The 20,993-nt window shown below is 37.2% G+C and overlaps 1 protein-coding gene across 6 annotated transcripts in view; it reads right to left on the bottom strand.

Moving 5' to 3' along the window:
- LOC150076142 (serine/threonine-protein kinase SIK2-like) overlaps positions 1-20,993 on the bottom strand; it is a 362,913-nt gene that overhangs the window by 207,019 nt on the left and 134,901 nt on the right. For all 6 annotated transcript variants that reach the window (XM_090387046.1, XM_090387049.1, XM_090387050.1 and 3 more), the window contains one exon: positions 6,850-6,913. In XM_090387046.1, the coding sequence (XP_090243172.1) occupies positions 6,850-6,913 (64 nt within the window). The remainder of the gene's footprint in view (positions 1-6,849; positions 6,914-20,993) is intronic.

Below are 20,993 nucleotides of genomic sequence, written 5' to 3'. Positions count from 1 at the left end.
GAGGCAAATTGCTGCTATGCATAAAGGGATGGTTGAGTGGGAGAAGACAGAGAGTGGTAATCAATGGACACTGCTCTTCGTGGACTAATGTTATTAGGGGAGTCCATCAGGGTTCAGTGTTGGGTCCATTGTTGTTTTCTGTATTTATAAATTATATTGATGATGGTATGTCAGGCTTAATGTCCAAGTTTGCAGATGATGCAAAAGTTGGCAGGGTTGTTAAGGACACTAATGATAGTACGCTGCTGTAACAGGATCTAGAAAAGTTGAGCAGATGGGCTGAGAGGTGGCAAATGAAGTTTAACATTGACAAATGTAATGTGCTATATATGGGAAGCAGTAACCCCAGAGTAACGTATCTACTCCGTGGTACTACACTGCCAGTTGTAGAGAATGAAAAGGACCTGGGGGTAATTGTGCATGCTGATATGAAGTTTTCTGAGCAGTGCAGACGGTCTGCAAGGGTAGCTCATGGTGTCTTGTCAATGACATACAGGAATTTTTCTAGCAGGGATAAGGAGGTGGTTATCCCCTTTTATAAGGCGATGTTCAGGCCACATCTTGAGTACTGTATTCAGGTGTGGAGGCCTCATTTTAAGAAGAATGTAAAGCTGTTGGAAAGAGTACATAGAAGGGCAACAAGATTAGTGAATGGAACAAAGGGTTGCTCTTACAAAGAAAGGCTTAAGTTTTGCAGATTACGATGTTTGGAGACTAGGCACCTGCAAGGTGATCTGATTGAAGTATATAGCCTTGAATGGTTTGAACATGCTCAATGCTGATGGGATTCATCCTCTTGCTCAGAATAATCACCTGAGAGGGCAGAAATTCAAATTGAGGAAAGACAGTTGTAGGATAGATGTGCAGAAGTTTGCCTTTAGCCTGCGCGTAGTTGATAGGTGGAACAGACTTCCATCTTTTGTTGTGAAAGTTGATAGCCTAAATAAATTTAAGGCTGAGCTGGACAGGTATTTGGAACGAATTGAGGGGTGAAATGGGAGCGGGTTTTTTTTGGCTGATGCAGCATAAGCTTGCTTTCTTGCATCATATGCCTCTGCTAATGGTAAAGGCTGTCCTAGAACAGAATAAACATACACTTATGATGGTACTGAAGGGAATTATGAAGGATTTTGAAACAAGATGCAATTTGGTAACAGTGAACTACAAAATACCACTATATGTTAGTTGAATAGAATGGAATGGAAAAGGAAATGCACATGTAAATAAATACTGGGCACCCATATCTATCTGCCTACCTTCCATTATTTTATATGACTAAATATATTTTATTTAATATACTGTAAGTAAAACATACTTGGTGTACAAGCAGTGCAAATTAATCAGTGTCTAAATAGCTATAACATCAAACCAAAAATTGATATCAAATGAATTTAACTGAAATGGGTAAAGGAGGTCAAAAAGAGAGAAAATTCAAGTTATGATAACTCGGCAAAAATACCACCTCTAATTTTTTTTTTTTTTTTTTAAATTACAATACAAGTAAGTAACGGGGCAAAAATCAGTTTTGATGACAAACCCAATTGTCGAGTTTTGTTAGAAAACATAAGTGGGTTACAGAAGACTATAAATGGAAATGAACTTTTTCTCTTGAATTAAGTCTTTAGACTAGTCATTCTCTTCATGGTTGTTATCCATGAAGACTGATAAAAATTACTTACACTATTCCCAGCACAATAAAATTATATATTATTCAGAAATATATTACAGTAACTTTACCAGAGTCTCAATCACTTGTCAACTGAATTAAAGCCAGGAAAACAAATACAATTACCAAAAGAATCTTTATCACAGTGTTTGTTGAGAGTTTTTGTTAAATTTTCAAATAAAAAAATCTTCCTGCTTCTTGATTTTCCCTTTCATAAAATCTTTTTCATCTATCATAAAATTATCTTAATTATATATGAATTTGCACTCGGTCACATGCGCTACAAATTCTTATTTATTTTATTTATATATATATATATATTTTTTGTATTATTAGCATTAGTAGAGGCACTTTATGTAGGAAAGCAAGCTTATACAGCATCAGCCAAAAAAAAAAAAAAAATGCCCCTTCCCATTTCACTGATCCATTCATTCCAAATGTTTGTCTAGGTCTGCCTTGAATTTATTTAAGCTATCAAATTCCATAATAACAGGTGGAAGTTTGTTCCAGCAATCAACTACCTGCTGGCTAAAGGCAAATTCCGCACATCTATTCTACAACTGTCTTTCCTCAGTTTGAATCTATGCCCACTCAAGTTTGTAATCTGAGAAGAGGAAGAATCCCCTCAGCATTAAGCCTGCTCAATCCATTCAAGGCCTTGTACATCTGACTGAGGTGTACAAGGCCTTGTATACCTCAATCAGATCGCCTCGCAGGTGCCTAGTCTCCAGAAGCTGCAATTTGCAGAACTTAAGCCTTTCTTCATAAGAGCACCCCTTTGTTCCCTTCTTTATCTTTTATCTTTTGATTTGATTCAAATTATCTTTTGAAACATGAACAAAATTTGTATGCCTAGCTGCATTAGATTTGGTTTGCAGAAACTTTCTGCTCTCATTGAAGAGTCAGCACTGAGTCCTTGGGATAAGGCTTGTGCTTCTCTGTTCAACATAGAGCAAATACCATTATAAATGGTTCTGCTTAAATTGCTAATAACTGTTTAAATTGTGCAGCACACCAAAATAGCTGAATCCACTATACATTTAAAAATATGAAATACCGCCAGGATAGGCAATTTTGAAGCTTACTGGCTTCTCACTTGCTGGTGGGTGGCTTCTGTTAACAAATGTATGAAAAACTGTGAATAACATATTTTGTCCATATGAACAGCCAAGCAGTGTATGGAAACAAAACTTCCATTTAAAAACATAAAAACTGTTATGTTTACTTTTAACTTAGAACTGGGTTTAAAATTGGGTTAGTTACCATAGAATTGGCCATATTTGCCCTAATATCAGGAATATTCCAACACAGAAAGTAAAACAAATCAAAATTTTTACGTTTTAACTGAGTTAGATTTTAATTGATCATTGAGAGCAGAAAGTCTATCCATGATCAAGATCAAATGCAGGTAAAGTCTATGAATTCCAATTTAATTTCTACTATTGCATTAAAATACCCCTGCAATCCTACAGTAATGTACTATACTGCATAGGACAAATGCAGCGCAATTCTAGGGGCTAAAGATATATATAACTGTTGTTATGTTTTTAAATGGAAGTTTTACTTCCATACATCACTTGGCTGTTCACTTAAAAAATACATTATTCACAGATCAGCATACATTTGCAAATAGAGACCACCCACCAGCTGGTGAGAAGCCAGTAAGCTTTGAAACAGCTATCCTGCAGATCTTTAAATGTATAGTGGAGTCATCTATTCTGTGACGCTAGCTATACAATTTAAAAAGATATTGGCAACTTAGGCAGAACTGTGGATAATGGCATTTGTCTTGAAGTTGAAAATAAGACCAAGCATTATTTAGGATTTAGTGCTTGGTCTTCAGTGAGAGCAGAATGTCTCTTCCATGAACATAATCAAATGCAAGTAAAATATATGAAATTTTATTTTATTTCAACTACTACATTGAAACCAAACTGCAATCCTGTACTTTGTACTTCTGAAATATGTTTTGTACATTCACCTATACATTTTCCACCTATACACTCTCTCACCTACATATGTCCTTCTGCATTCACAAGTATTCTGGTAAATTATGTCTTCTTTTTAACAGGGGTATCAGGTCTTTTAACTGATTTCCCATTTTATTTATAAGTTTAAAAATTGCATCCAACATATTTTTTTGCAAAACAGTTTCAAAAAATATGGGCTAGATGTAATTTTTATTATTTTGCTTTTTCCTAATCCCTTTTGACATACAGAACAGATATAATCTTTCTATAATCTAATTTTCATTTTTGGATCCCTTTTCCTTATTCCTGAATTTATCTACATTTTTATCAGGAAAACTGGAAAACTTTTTTGAAGTAATGTATTTTTAATGTCTACTCTTTCTTCCTCTATTTTTGTTTGTTGTAAAAATAGTAACACATCTGTTGGTTAGGGTTTCAATAATCCCAATTTATATATTGTGTGAATGATAAGAAGTGAAATTTAAGTGCCCTTCCTATATCTGTGTTTTTTATACACCTGGGAACCTAAACATGTTGCCTTCTTTAACTAGTACATTCAAAAGCGGGGAAGGTCCTCTCTAGTTTAAATTTTATACTTTGATGTAAGCCACTCATGTAGCCTTTGACATTTCTCAATTCTGTTTCCCCATGTTAGCCACAGCCATATAATTATCACATTAGTTTTGAAATTTTTCATAAAAATTTCTGCTGTGATTGGGAATATGCTGATTGGGAACTGGGAATGAATGATTGGGAAATAATGGATTTCCCCATGTTGTTCCAATTTTTGCAAGTAAAATTTCCCCTCAAATTTAAAGTAACTCTGTACAAGAACTATTCTAATGGAGTCTATTAATATCATGTTGGATAATACTTTGTTCATGTCCAGGATCTTTACTTTCTATCCTGTAATTTTTTTCCTTTAATAACTCTAATGCCTCTTCAATTGGTATTTCACAAACATTTCGTTCACAACTAAGCTTGCTATGAAGTGGACTTTGTTGTACATTATTGCTTAATTACATTGACAAATTCCTGCAAATTTGTTATCCTATTCTCTTAGCAGAGATAAAACAATGACCATGCTAAATTTTCTATAGAAATGCATCTACTGCTGAATATCAACATAATCACTATATACTTTCTAGTAACAACTGACAAACAGGTTTTAGTTAAACTTTATTAAAATAAATAAATAAATAAACTTCATTAAAATAAATAAATAATTAAAATTTTACACTTTTATGTATTTTATAGCTATTAATGCTTTTATGTTATACCTATTTTAGTATTTTATGTATATATCTCTTTATTTACTTTAATAAAGTTTAACTTAAACCAGTTTGTTGGTCATTACTAGAAAGTATATAGTGATATATGCAGCTCGAAGCTCAAGGCCTTTTTTCTAGTCAACAATCAGATGGCCTTTCATGTGGATTTTTATATTTCCTAATTAATATGGGGCTTTGCTGTTCACAAGTCTAAGGTTATAATTTTTTTAAAATTAATTATGCATTTTTCCCATACACTTATTTCGTAAGCATTGAAATCCTGTTAGATAGCACCATTCTAGATGACTTCTGTCAGCTATTTGTGCTGTCCTACCAAAATATGTATTAATAGTGGGAAACTAAAGTAGTAGTAGTAGTAGTAGTAGTAGTAGTGGCATGTGATGCAAGAAAGCAAGTGTATGAGCTTATGCAGCATCAGCAAAAAAAAAAAAAAAAATCACACCATTCCCTCCAAATGCCTGCCCAGTTCCTCCTTAAATTTATTCAATCTATCAACTTCCACAACGACAGATGGAAGTTTGTTCCAGCAATTAACCACCCGCTGGCTAAAGGCAAATTTCCACACATCTATTCTACATCTGTCCTTTCTTAATTTGAATTTATGCCCCCTTAGGTTTGTAATCTGAACAAGTGGAAGGATCCCATCAGAATTCAGCATGCTCAACCCATTCAAGGCATTATACACCTCAATCAGATCACCGCGCAGGTGCCTAATCTCCGGCCACTGCAATTTGCAGAACTTAAGCCTCTCTTGGTAAGACAGAGGCTTAAGTTCTCACAACCCACAAGTTTTACCTATAACCTAATAAAAACTTCCTGCTTTAGACAATCATGGGGATACTTGTAATAACTCTATGCTATTGAGTTTTGTTTTCTAATTAATACCTGCAACAGTGTGTTAACTGCCACTGCTTACATTCTCCACTATCCAGGCATTTTGCATGTCTTATAGTGCATATTGTGATGCTACCATATTGATTGATATTGATTGTGTGGAGCTCCCTGGCTGGGAGTTTCAGTCAATGGTTTTCAGAATTAAATTTCATTCCCTTGCTTGCAGTGTGCAGATTATATTTATCAGATCACTTGCCAAGATTATGAAGTGTGTTATACTGGTTAGTCAAATCAGAGGCTTTGCAATTGCATCTCGGACCATGAGTGGACTATTCGTCAGGCCAACATTGCCCACTCTACTGTTGCTGAACATCATTGGTGTGAACAGCATGTTAATTGTAACCCACATTCCAATGTTGAAATTTTGGACCATGCATATGATTCTCATCATTGCTCCTGGTTAGCTATGACAGATTCTAACATTAACTGTAATCGTGGAACCCACATATTCTAACATTAACTGTAATCGTGGAACCCACTCTATTATGGATGCAGTTATTTTACAACATAATGAGAGGTGGCAAGCTTATAACATGGCAAATATACATTATCCTATATCCGCAGAGTTTGATGGCTGAGGTTTGTCCATTTTCCCCTTTTCTTTCTTTTCTTTTTCTCTCGATTTAATGATTTCATGTCACACTACTTGTCTTCAAAGTTAATAAAGGAGCACATTGCTCCAAAAGCTTCTTAATGTATATTCTGCTTTTTGCATTTATCTGTATATATTTTATTGCTATCTGTCTTAGTTTCTATTCTGTATAGAGTTTCTGTATATTGCACATCATTTTCACTTTATTTTAATAAAGTTTTTTATTTTTATTTTATATTTATACGTTTCATCCTGTAGTTAAAAAATTTGCTTTAGTATGCTTCTACCCAATGTTCAAGGCATTTTTTCTACTGGCTTAAGAGAATAAGTATAGCTAATATTTCCATTATAGCATATCTAATGATACCAGGAAGCTATTTGTTAGCCAAGGATTTAAATAGCTACATATTTCATAAATGCATGTCTACAACTTACCAAAAATTTCTCCCCGGCTAGCATATTCAGATACCAGATAGAGCATGTTATTTGTTTCCATAACCTAGAAGAGAGAAAACTATTTAAATAATACTGTAAAATATCATATATTGGCTCAAAATAACTTACACAAGTTCTCTATTAAAAACACCGCATTCATCGAACAATTCACAATATAGATTAAACACAAACAATGTAAAGACTTGGTTGAAAAATATAGACTCCTGCCGAAAAAATGTGACAAGTTAAGCAAAAATTATGACTGTGTAACTGTTCTCCCAGATTTAAATGAGATAGTACATGATACCATAAAGTACTCCTCAGACATGAGGAATTCTTTTTTCTTTTAGCCAGCGAGTCATTGATAGCTGGAGCAAGTTGCCCTCACAAGTAGCTGAGGCTGACATTTTGAATAAATTCAATGGTTTATTGGATACTTACCTGTGAGGAGGGAAGCATATAATTTGTGTTTTCTTATCTACTTGTTTGATTTTTTTTTTTTTTCCAGTGCAAAAGCCTGTGGTATCCTTGCACTATATGGTGAATACTATTGATATTACTAATTCTTTAAGGGAGGAGATGCCAGAAGTTCATCAAATATTAATGGGGAGTTCAATGCATATAATTTGTGTTTTCTTATCTACTTGGTTGGTTTTTTTTTTTTTTTTTTTTGGTTTTTTTACCAGTGCAAAAGCCTGTGGCTTCTTTGTACTATATGGCGAATACCATTCATATATTATTTCTTTAAGGGAGAAGATACCAGAAGTTTATCAAACATTAATGGGGAGTTCAATGACTTTGTGATAACAGAAAGAAAAGTAGAAGAGAAATTGTTGAAGCTGAACATAAAAATATTCTTGAAACAAATTGTTGAAGCTGAACATAAAACCAGCAAAGAAGATAAGCAAACCATTAGCCACAATTATTAGAACATCCTTGGTTTTAATGGAGGTCCCTGTGAACTGAAGTTGTCCAAATGTATCCCCAATTCATAAAGGGAGATCAATTGATTATATGAGCAATTACAGACTTGAGCATCAGCATTAGCAGAGGCATACAATGCAAGAAAGCAAGCTTATGCAGCATCAGCAAAAAAAAAAAAAAAAAAAACACTCCCATTTCACCCCTCCATTCATTCCAAATGCCTGTCCAACTCAGCCTTAAATTTATTTAGGCTGTCAACTTCCACAACAAATGATGGAACTCTGTTACACCAATTAACCACCCGCTGGCTAAAGGCAAATTTCCACACATCTATTCTGCAACTGTCTTTCCTCAATTTGAATCTATGCCCTCTCAGGTTCTTAATCCGAGCAAGAGGAAGAATCCCATCAGCATACAGCTTGTTCAACCCATTCAAGGCCTTATACACCTCAATCAGATCACCTCACAGGCGCCTACTCTCCAGGCACTGCAATTTGCAGAACTTAAACCTTTCTTGGTAAGAGCACCCCTTTGTTCCCCTCACAAATCTTGTTGCCCTTCTTTGTACTCATTCTAGCAACTCTACATCCTTCAAAAATGAGGCCTCCAGACCCGTACACAGTACTCTAGGTGTGGCCTGATCATTGCCTTGTACAATGGGATAATCACCTCACTCTCCCTGCTAGCAAAATTCCTATATATCATTGACAAGACTCCATGACCTGCCCTGGCAGCCCATCTACACTGCTCACCGAACTTCATTTTGACTGCACAATTACCCCCAGGTCTTTTTCACTTTCCACTTCCCTGAGTGTAGTACCACACAGTTGGTACGTTTCTCTTGGGTTATTGCTATCCGTATGCAGTACTTTGCATTTGTCAATGTGAAACTTCAGTTGCCACTTCTCAACCCATATGCCCAACTTATCTAGATCCACTTCGAGTAGCATACTGTCATTAACAACCCTGCCAACCTTTGTATCTTCTGCAAACTTGGACATTAATCCTGATATACCTTCATCGATATCATTGATGAATACACAAAACAACAATGAGCCCAGCACCAAACCCTGGCGAACTCCACTAATAACATTTGTCCACGAAGAGCAGTGTCCATTGATTACCCTCTCTGTCGTCTCCCACTCAACCATCCCTTTATCCATTGTAGCAACTTACCATTAATTCCATACCACTCCAATTTGTACAGCAGTCTTCCATGTGCAACAGTATCAAAAACTTTCCTGAAATCCAAGGTGTTTATGGCCTTGAATGGATTAAGTACACTAAATGTTAATGGTATTCTGGCTCTTGCTGAAACTACACACATGAGGGAACATAAATTCAAGTTGAGGAAGTATGGCTGCAAAACAGATGTGCAGAAGGTTGCCTGTAGCCAGCAGGCTGTTGATTGTTGGAACAGGCTTTCATCTAACAGATGAAATTGTGGATTGTTTGAACAAATTCACGGAAGAACTAGACAAATTCTTGGAGGGTAAAGATGGGTGATGTATGTAGTTTTTTTTTCTTCTGGGAGTCAACAATACAAATCAGTTTATGGCAAAGCTAAAGGTTTCTTTTGCACATATTTCACGAATATTTGCATAAGAGCTCAAACCCAAAATATGAGGAATATAAGATAAGTTGTGGGAAAGGAGACAAAGAATTAATGATATAAACTATTAAAACTTATAGGTTAACAGAAGAACTAGGGAGAAAGTGCATGCGTAAGGACAGATATACAAATTGCATAACCTATTTATATGCAGTGTTTCAAAATATTCATAATAACTGCATAATCCTACACCAACCATTATTAAAAATAAATAAATAAATAGTGTTGAGTTATATTAAAATAATAATGATGTAAATAAATGAAATAAATAGAATGATATAATTTCACCAGATAAAACTGATAAAAAGGTAATGTCTGTTCAATAAAATGAAATTTTAAACTGCAATGAATAAATTACAATAAAACAATGTAGATAAAACACAGGACAATAAAACCAATAAAAGCGCTAAAACACCGTAGCTTTCAGAGGCATCCACCTCCTTTTTCAACAGTGAGGTTCATCGTACGGCACATCCTTAAATATCAGCAGGCTCATGGTTCTCAGCACATGTTTCTACAGGAGCATGGGTAGTATTCTCCCCATGTGCACTGGAACCGGAAATGGATCGGGAGCGTGCCAGGTGGAACTGCTCATCCCATCCAAGAACCACCGCCTCGAAGAGGGGATGAATGCGGATTCCTGTCTCTATTAATGGTATTGCTCTCAGAGGAGCAAATCTGCAAGCTCTTGAGCCATTTGCAGTCCCAAAATCTATGTGCCCGGTCGATGATAACAGCTGGGGAGATTTGATGGTGTTGGTTGTTTGGGGATGGATAAAATGTTCTGCTACAGCAGACTTCCCATAATCCACAGTCTTTATCGCGTTCATATGCTCCCCCAGATGACCTTTAAACCGACGTTTCATTTCACCAACATAGCATTCCCCACAATCCAGGCAGCTGATCTCATACACGACCCCACTTGTACATTCCCTTGGTATGGGGTCCTTGACCTGTGACACAACTGTGTGCAACCTCCAACCTGGCAGCTGCACACAGCGTGTCTAGCAATCATGTAATACCCGAGCTATACGCTCAGTTAGGCCCGGATAGTAGGGAATGTATGTGGTGGCAACTGGTGTAAACGTTTCTCTTCATCTGTGCTCCGCTTCCCGGATATATTTATCTATGATCCTCTGAGGGTAGCCGCATTTTCTGAGATCCGCTGTGACATGTTTAATGTCTTCTTTTCTATCCTCGGAGGTGCTGCAATGGGACCCAGCCATATCCAACAATGCCCTGATAACACTGTTCTTATGATGGTTGGTTTGTGCCGTATTGTAATGTGTATATTGGCCCCGGCACATGGGTTTCCTATATACACTGGTTTTCACCCTAGGGCCTTCCATATGTACCAATACATCGAGGAAAGGGAGGGTACCTTCTACTTTCACCTCCGAGGTAAATTGAATAAACAAGGAGAAGCTATTAAGGAAACCAAGCACCTCATCCTCTCTCCCCTTCTGAATAATTGTAAATGTACTGTCAACGTATTGTTTCCATGCGCGCATGGGAAGAACTGACCCATCAAAATCCTGGCTTCGAGCTCCTCCATAGCTAAATTTGCTATGATAGCACTAATAGGGGAATCCATTGCTGCGGCGTGAACCTGCTTGTACATTGTGGTTCGAAACACCATAGTGGTACATGAGAGACATAGCTCCACCCCACTACAAATGTCGTGCATTCCTACTGTTTAGGGTGTCATCCGTCTCCAATGCCATACATGTACATTACACCCCATGATCAATAGGAATGACCGTGAACAAGGATATCACATTGAATGATACCATGGCCGCATCCTCTTCTACAGCCTGATCCCTTATGAAGTCTCCACTATCTCTGATGGTAAAATCGGAACATCCAACAATAGGAGAAATCAGTCTGGCTAGGAACCTGGACAAAGCATGTGTAGGACTGCTTATAAATGACACAATCGGACTAAGCGGAACACCCGCCTTATGAATCTTTGGAAGGCCATAGAATTTTTGGAAGGCCCTAGGTAATTGGCATCCTGTTGCATGCAATGTCCAATAAACATCTTTGGAAATCTTTTCAGCCTTCAACCAATCTTGTAGTCTTGTTTACCTGCCGTTCCAAACTCAGTATATGAATGCGATAAAGACCACGTATTATGGGAAGTCTGCTGTGGCAGAACATTTTTGGGAGGAGCACCATCAAACCTTCCCAGACGAAGCTGTTATCGTTGACCAGGCGCATAGATTTTGGGACTGCAAATGGCTCAAGAACTTGCAGATTTGCTCCTCTGAGAGCAATACCATTAATAGAGATGGGAATCCACATTCATTCCCTCTTCGAGGCAGTGGTTCTTGGATGGGATGAGCGGTTCTGCCTGGCATGCTCCCGAGCTATTTCCGGTTGAGTGCACATTGGGAGAATACTACCCATGCTCCTGTAGAAACATGTACCGTGAGCCTGCTGATATTTAAGGATGTGCCGTACAATAAACCTCACTGTTGAAAAAAGAAGGCGGATGCCTCTGAAAGCTACAGTGTTTTAGCGCTTTTATCGGTTTTATTATCCTGGGTTTTATCTAGATTGTTTTATTGTAATTTATTAATTGCAGTTTAAAATTTCATTTTATTGTACAGACAGTTACCTTTTTATCAGTTTTGTCCGGTGGAATTATATCATTCTATTTATTTCATTTATCTACATCATTATTATTTTAATATAACACAACACTATTTATTTATTTTTAATAATGGTTGGTGTAGGATTGTGCAGTTATTACGAATATAAATATTCATAACCCCAGAGGCCTATTTGAAGATTCAGTGTTTCAAACGCTAGTGCAAAAAATTCTAAGATATATTGTAGAGTCCAAAATAAAAAAAAAAAACCATCATATATATATATATGTGTGTGTGTGTCTGATTCAGAACAGCAGTGAAGTTATGACTATAGTTACTACTTTTATTAAAATCATATTAAAATAACAACTACACAAAATGCAAATCAACCTCCTTCAGACAAAATACACTAGCACAATATGACCTAAAATACTGATGTTCTGTAAAACCATGAAATAATAATAATTATGTAACATTAAAATCTGCACCTGTGAACACACTCTTTCAGATATAATACACTAGCACAATATGGCCTAAGATGCTGATGTCCCATAAAAGTAAAAGCAAAAGCAACATTTGGTTTTTCAACCATATTTTTATCTTTGTATTTGATGTGCACTTAAATAATAGTCATAAACTCCACTTTTCTAAAGCAAATGATGATTGTTACATACCTCACTGCACTCTAGAAAGCCATTATATGCAATGTTTGAGGATTCGATGCAGTCTTTCTCCATTCATGCTTTGCCATCATTGAATGGATCATGCCAAAATAAAATGCTGTAATCTGCTAGTATAATTCACTGAAGGAAGATCACCTTGATGTTCCTCAATAATTTCATGTCTAGTGCATAGGTGACTAAAATCACTGTGCCAACCATGAGGACTTTTGAGCATACAATCCACATACAGGAATCTACTGGCTGAACACTAAACTTGGATACAAATTTTGTGTAGGGACTGGATTTTTAGGCACATTCACATATGCATACACATATGTGAATGTGCCTAAATTGTTTTCACCATGTCTATCTGCAAATAACAACTTGACACCCAATGAACAGATTTTTTATAAAATTTTATATTTGGCCATTTAAAAATATTTGTCAAGCCATTCCAAATATCATAAAAATTGCACAAATATAAATCTAGTAATTATTATTTCTTTTTTTTTTTCATATAATTTGTACGTAAAATAGAAATTCATAGATTAAATAATAGAAATTCATAGATTTAATGCAATATTTAATGATAGAAATTCATAGTTTAAATGCAATATTGTTAGCTTCAGACAGTCTGTGCATGCTTCACATGTATTGCTATGTTATAACTCACAAATGTAGTAGTGTTGCTTGTGAAGAGACATATAGAGAGAAAAATAGGCTTAAAAAAAAGAGAGTATATGGGAGAAGAGTACTAAATATTATTCAGTTGTAATTAAGCTGAATGGCTTAGTTTAGAGAATGTAAAACAATAGCATTTTGCGTTCTATAAAGTTATAACCTTAGTAATTATCTTAGTTATAACCTTACTATGCAACCTTAGTAATTAATTGATAAGGAGATAACTACGTTTACTTTTCACTTCTGTTAATCACTGAAAATTTTTAAAAAATTATTTAAAAAAAAAAAATTTAATTCACCTAAAATGTAATGACAGTACACTGCTGCAACAGGATCTAGAAGAGTTGAGCAGATGGGCTGAGAGGTGACAAATGAAGTTTAACATTAACAAATGTAAAGTACTACATATGGGAAGCAGTAATCCCAGAGTAAGATATCAACTCCGTGGTACTACACTGACAGTGGTAGAGAATGAAAAGGACCTGGGGGTAATTGTGCAGGCAGATATGAAGTTCTCTGAGCAGTGCAGATGGCCTGCAAGAGTAGCTCATGACGTCTTGTCAATGATATACAGGAATTTTTCTAGCAGGGATAAGGAGGTGATTATCCCCTTGTATAAGGCAATGGTCAGGCCACACCTTGAGTACTGTATACAGGTCTGGAGGCCTCATTTTAAGAAGGATGTAGAGCTGTTGGAACAAGTACAGAGAAGGGCAACAAGATTAGTGAATGGAACAAAGGGTTGCTCTTATGAAGAAAGGCTTAAGTTTTGCAAATTACAGTATCTGGAGACTAGGCACCTGCGAGGTGATCTGACTGAGGTGTATAAATAAAGCCTTGAATGGTTTGAGCAGGCACAATGCTAATGGGATTCTTCCTCTTGCTCAGAATAATCGCCTGAGAGGGCATAAATTCAAATTGAGGAAAGGCAGTTGTAGGATAGATGTGCAGAAGTTTGCCTTTAGCCAGCGGGTGGTTGATTGCTGGAACGAACTTCCATCTGTCTTTGCAGAAGTTGATAGCTTAAATAGATTCAAGGCAGAACTTGACAAACATTTGGAGCGAGTGGATGGGTGAAATAAAGTTTTTTTTTGTCTGATGCTATATAAGCTTCCTTTCTTGCATCATATGCCTTTGCTAATGCTAATGCACTGCATAACAACTACATTATTATTATTATTATTATTATTAATAGCCATATGGTGCAAGGAGGCCTGAGGCTTATGCTGCACCAGGAAAAAAAAATAATAATTCCCGAGTTACCCCGAGAGAGAGAGTCAAAAGTAGAAGGGAATCACCAAGAAAGAGAAAAATGATGATATCCAGATCAGGACCCTGGGTGTGCCAAGCCCATACTCACCAGATGTGAGCCCACGGGGTTAATTAACTAACATGTTGTTATAAGTGTAAGTGAAAGGGCCTATGTGCTATGGATTCATTATATATATTATTACTACATGATACAGAGCAAAACAGAAAGAAAAGAAAATAACAAGTTGCAGATAAAATATGTTTGATGTTAAAATATGTCCAAAGCTTTCGGACAGTATGTTGCCCTTCATCAGTTTTGACCGTTAATCTAAAATTCTAGAAATATAGAACCTACGTGCATGTAATGGCAGTCACATATGGTGAATTGCATGTATGCAACAATTAGCTGTTAGAAGGCAAAGCCTGTGGCTGTGATATATGGGAACGTTGTAAATGCCAACGTTTGTCAGCCATGAGGATGTCTGCCTCAGTAATGGGATGGACACGACATCCTCTGTTTCTGTTAAAGGAATCATTACAGCATGAGATGTGCAGTGATTCCAACCAGATGCGGCGATGGTAATGGTGGGACCGATCAATAATCATGACATTGTGGCATGGGTCAATGTCATGCTGGGTCGACCAGAAGTGCTCAGCAATGGCTGAGTGTTCCACTATGTTGATGACGGGAGTCGTAGGACTCCCATCATCAACATAGGGTCGCTACAACAAGTTGCTCACAGTTTGTACTAAATTTGAGTGATAAGCACTTATCTATGGAACAACTGGATTTGCTAACCCTAGGAATGAAGTTCGCCATTCTTCCCCGCAGACCACATATTACTGACACTGCCTTGGGTGTTGAAGCATCATTGACACACACATCCCTGAAGAGGTGGTGAATACGATTTGCCTAAAGACCTCAGTGATCTTACATCATGCTCACCCTGTCATCTCCAATCTCAGTTGCTGACAAATCTCTGCTCTCAGTGCATTGAAACAGGATACTTCCATTGTCGTCCTTCTGGCAGACAAAGGACATCAAACAGTCATCTTGAACCATTCTGACTATGAAGCGAAAGCCTTATTACTCCTGCGAGACACCTCCATCTACCAACCAGTAAACGTCTCGCCTATCAATATACCCTGGAATGATGGGAGTCCAAGGTAAACAACCTCGTCAACAGTTGGTTTCGATTAGGGAAGGTCACCTAATCCGTAGCTGTCACCCACATGCCTCTGGCTGCCAGATCCCATAGTTTTATGGACTACCAAAAGTCCACAAGGAAGGAGTATCCTTAAGACCTATTGTCTTCTGTTGCGGTACACCAAGTTACGAATTATCTAAATTCATCTCAGGCTTACTCTCTCCCCTAGTGGACAAGACCACCAACACAGTTTCAAGTGGGGAGTTTATAGATCGAATTCGTACCCTATTCATCTTGGATGATCAAGTCATGGCCTCATTTGACGTGATGTCTCTTTTCACTTCGATCCCTGCCGAACTAGCCATCACGTTTGCCAAGGAACTTCTGGATAATGACCAGACCCTTAGCAACAGGACTTCCCTAAATTCAGAGGACATTTGCACCACCTTTAGACTGTGCTTGACTAGTGGGGCCAACACGTTTGGTGATTTCATTTACCAGCAGATACACAGCACAGCCATGGGTTCCCCAGTTAGTTCAGTCCCTGCAAACATCACAATGGAGGAATTGGAAGGCTGTGCATTTGTGGGTCTACCAGATCCCATTGCCTTTTGGTGTCGCTACATGGATGATGTGTTTGTGGTTATTCCTCGAGAGTCGGGCAACTGACTTTTGCACCATCTTAACTCTCTGTCACCTTTCATACAATTCACCATCATACATTTCATACAATTCTCAATTCACCATCGAGCTGGAGTCAGACAATACCCTTCCATACTTGGATACCCTTATCCAGTGCGAGGGCACGTATTTGAAGACAGTCTATCGTAAGCCAATGCTTCCTGGCCAATTCACCAACAACCGGTCAGCACATGAACGCACCATCTTCTCAGCACAGCACGAGCCCTGTTAACTCATACCTGGACCCACTAGCTCTGTGGATGAGAAGCACACTGAGTTTACTAGGGTCAAGACAGATCTTGCGAGGTATGGCTACCCCACCAGTACCCTAGGTAGGTGCAACCTACAGGCCCATGACCACATAGCGGTCAACAGGACCATTCACGGTAATAACTCTGCCATGACCGCCTTTATTCCATTCAACCCAAACCTATCACAACAGATTTCTAGAGTCTTAAAGGCTCATGGGATAAAGTGCCTACAACTCCCGGGCAGGAAGTTGCAATCCCTCGTGTCCAGAGTTAAAACATTGGTTTCCCCCCTTTGCTGCAGAGTGGATTAGTCTACTGTATTTCTTGCCATGATTGCACTAGCTGCTACGTTGGGGAAACTGGCAGGAGGCTCAGTAATTGCTTCTCTGAACATGAAAGAGCTATCCATTTAGCGGAAGTGGAACACTCAGCCATTGCTGGGCACTTCTGGTCGACCCACACCACGATGTCATGATTATTGATCAGTCCTGCCATTACCATTGCCGCACCTAGTTGGAATCACTGCACGTGCTGTAATGATTCCTTTAACAGAAACAGAGAATGTCGTGTCCATCCGATTACTGAGGCAACCATCCTCATAGCTGACAAACATTGGCATTTACAACATTCCCATGTGTCACAGCCACAAGCTTTGCCTTCTAACAGCTAATTGTTGCATATATACAGTTCACCATACATGACTGCCATTACATGCACGTAGGTTCTATATTTCTAGATTTTTAGATTAACAGTCAAAACTGATAAAGGGCAACATACTATCTGAAAGCTTTGTATTACTTTCCTGTACGTATTTTAACGTTAAACATATTTTAACTGCAACTTGTTATTTTCTTTTGTTTCCATTTTGCTCTGTGTCATGTAGTAATAATATATATAACTTGTTGTTCACTAAATTTGTATAATACTAGAAAGAATAACACTGATTCAAGTGAAATAAACAACATTATTTATATGGAACTTTAATAGGACCACGAAAAATAAATGAGAAATATTGGAAAATCTTTGATCAAGGAACCTTAAATCAGGATTAAGAAGCACATGAAATTGGTATACTCTATTTAAACAGGGTACCATGGGGCTGTACTTTCAAGATCAATTCAGGACCTGAAAATGATAAAAAAAAAAAAAAAAAAAGTTTATATAAACATGTTCAATTCTTAAATGAATATGGATTTATGGGTGTTTGAATATTAAAAAAGGCTATGGAGTTGTCTGTGGTAAAAAAAATTAAAAAAGAATAAGCTGACATACCTTGTAAAAGGTTGACATACTAGATATATGTTTGTCATATTCTTATTTCTTTATTATTTTATGCCACTCAAAACTCCATAGCCATTTTTTTTTTAGATTCTAACAGTGACTTCATAACTATTAGATACATATTTATACAAATTATTTTCATTGTTTGTGGGCCTGAATTTATTGGGAAGTACAACCCATGTGTTATGAAATATCCTGTGTGTATTAATTAGCTATATATTTCTATGTGGGATAATGCTGCACCAGCCTTTTTGAAAGTTCAAACATATAATACAATATGCTTAAATTTAACTTGATTTTGTCACTATGCACATCTCAAAATCAAGCCTACAAGCCTACATTACAAAAATTGTTTTTTTGTTTTTTTTTTTGGTAGTTGTTGGCACATAGGCTTCTGTGGCCATAATGCACCTCCCAAGGTTTTTGCAGTACTTTGATCCAAGCCCGAGGCAGGAATCGAACCCGCGACCTTTGGGTTGCCAGGCAGGCACTTTACCCACCTGGCTAGCCCGGTCGGCTACAAAAATTGTAATGCCCATTGTTAACTGTGGTGCTGGTATACTAGCTACCCCAAAAGAGTTGTAACTAAGATATAAACTCCTCTGGCCATTTCAAACCTGTATCAGAATATTAAAAAAATAAATAAAAGAAAAGAAAAAGGTAATTATATGACATAAGTTGTGAGAAGAAATAAAAATTACTAAAATTAAATTAAATTATAGGGGCTTCTTGTCACCATATTTAATTATGAAAGTTAAGTCTGCACATAAGTGTTTATGTTTAGTGATACACTAAATGTATATGAATAGTTAATAATGTATCCTTTGAGGTTATAATCTTTACATGCTATAGTAAATAAACTTAACTTTCATAATCAAACCTGGTATCAAGGTTTCCTTTTAATTTAATTATTTTTATGTATATAAAAATAATTAAATTAAAGGGAAACCTTGCAGATGCAGTACGCTCGTAAGCATGATTGTGCTGCCGGTATAATACATCATCAGCAATTGAAGAAATACCAATTGATCAAAGAAAGTAAACTGTATTACAAGTACGAGCCTCAGGCAATGCTAGAGATCCCAGCCCACAAAAATACTGGGATCACAACAAAACAATGGACAAGGTAATCCCACACAACAGCAGGACATAACCCACACTGACAAGAAGGAAAGGACAACCTACCTGATCACCACAGCATGCCCAACACCACCAACAACCAAACAAACATACAAGGAAAAGACAGGAAGCTACCCAGACCTTACACAGGAAGTCAGAGAGAGATGAGGCATATGAAAAAAGTAATAGCCATCCTGTTCACTGTGTGAAATACTAGCACGGTGCTAAAGAGCCTACACAAGAAACTAGCAGCAACAGGCCACCCAGAGAACACCAAAACAGAACTCTAGAAAGCTGTGATCGTAGGCACCTGTAAAATAGTCAGAGAGTAACAGGAGAGTTCCTCAACCAAAAATACTGACTATATATAACAAACACCCCCAAGTACCTGTTACTGGTATTCAATGTGTGATGAAAAAAAAAAAACCATAAGGAGAAGAAAGAGATAACAATAGACAGGGTGGATCCTCTCAAAGGAATTAAATTGAGGGTTCTGTCAAGATCTCAGCTGTCCACCTCAACACCAGAGCTTGCAACATGTCAGGCAACACAACAGCAACCCCCAAGGGAGAATGCACTGGTCCCACAGGAGGTAGTTATTGCCAATGACTCTGCTGTCTGGAAAGCAGAAAACATATTGCACAAAAAGGATAAGTGGAATGTCAGCCATGAGCAAAAGTTGTTGACATTGTAGATGAGCAAATATAATCTTTAAATGGCACAAAGGGTGATATTGTTGTACACACTGAAACTAATGACATTAAGAGTAGAAAATCTGAGGACTTACTTAACAAGTACAGGGCAACATTGAGAAAAAGTTTTGAGTTAGGATTGAAGTTTTAAGTCCCAGCCTAGACATGACATGATGAGAACCTTGTTCAATCAATTCACCCTGAAGAGATTGTGCAAGACTCGTGGGGTACAATTTTTCTCAACTTGGTCTGTGCTTGTTAACAGGAAAGTGCATCTACTGGGATGAGATAAACTTAAATAGAAAGGTGCAAGAATATTTACTGATACTATTAAAGTAATGAAAGGTGGGTCAGAAAACTGCTTGCTTGGTGGAATACACAGACTAATAGACTAACAGTAGCTGCAGGCAGATGTTAAAGTGATCCTTGCACTGCTTCTAATGGAACATGCAGCAGCCAGAAAGCAAGATACTGAGGATTTAAAGACCTGCTGTAGACCATCTTGAAAAAAGGAAATACATGGGGTTGTGTTAGGGTACCTGAGAATAAGTAGAGGTTGATGTTATTGTTTGAGAGCTATTGGCACAAGAGCAACTTAGGCTATAATGTGTCTAGCCTAGGTTAGATGAGTTTCATATTTAAGTACACGTGCATGTATACTTGCATTTACACCAATAATAGAAGCATAGTAAATAAATTTTATGAATTTGAAATGCTGGTAAAGTCATCAAATGAAAACACTGTAGACATATCAGAGAAGTAGTGTCATTCAGATATAAGGAATGCAGAATTTGAATATGGGGAGTAAAATATGTACAGAAAAGACAGAGAGGAAAGGAGGGGGCTATGTTCTTAGTTATGAAGCATATTAATCTAAGCCAGTGCATCCAGTCAATAACAGCAACCAGTGCAATGTTCAGTCAGTTTGGGCAAACAAAAAAGGGAGCAGGAATGTGTTATAAGCCTAATGACTATGATAAGTATAACAATTATACACAGAAACAGAGCAGACCAGAAAATCAGATTGTATTATAATGGAGGATTTTAACTTCCCAGATATTGACTGGAACTTGTGTGTTTGTTACTCACACACCAGCAACACTTTTGTGAATTTATTGGATTACTGTTTTCTAACTGTGTGTGGATTACTATTTTCTAACTGTTTCTAACATGCTGTGTTTTCTAACATAGCATGTTAGAAAGGCGAAAAAAGAGAGCAATACTCTTGATCTGATTATCAGCAGTGAT

Source organism: Mastigoproctus giganteus, chromosome 13 (assembly GCF_048544385.1).
Source record: "Mastigoproctus giganteus isolate SK-2022 chromosome 13, ASM4854438v1, whole genome shotgun sequence".
Classification (NCBI taxonomy): domain Eukaryota; kingdom Metazoa; phylum Arthropoda; class Arachnida; order Uropygi; family Thelyphonidae; genus Mastigoproctus; species Mastigoproctus giganteus.
This window is presented reverse-complemented; position numbering and strand designations above follow the sequence as displayed.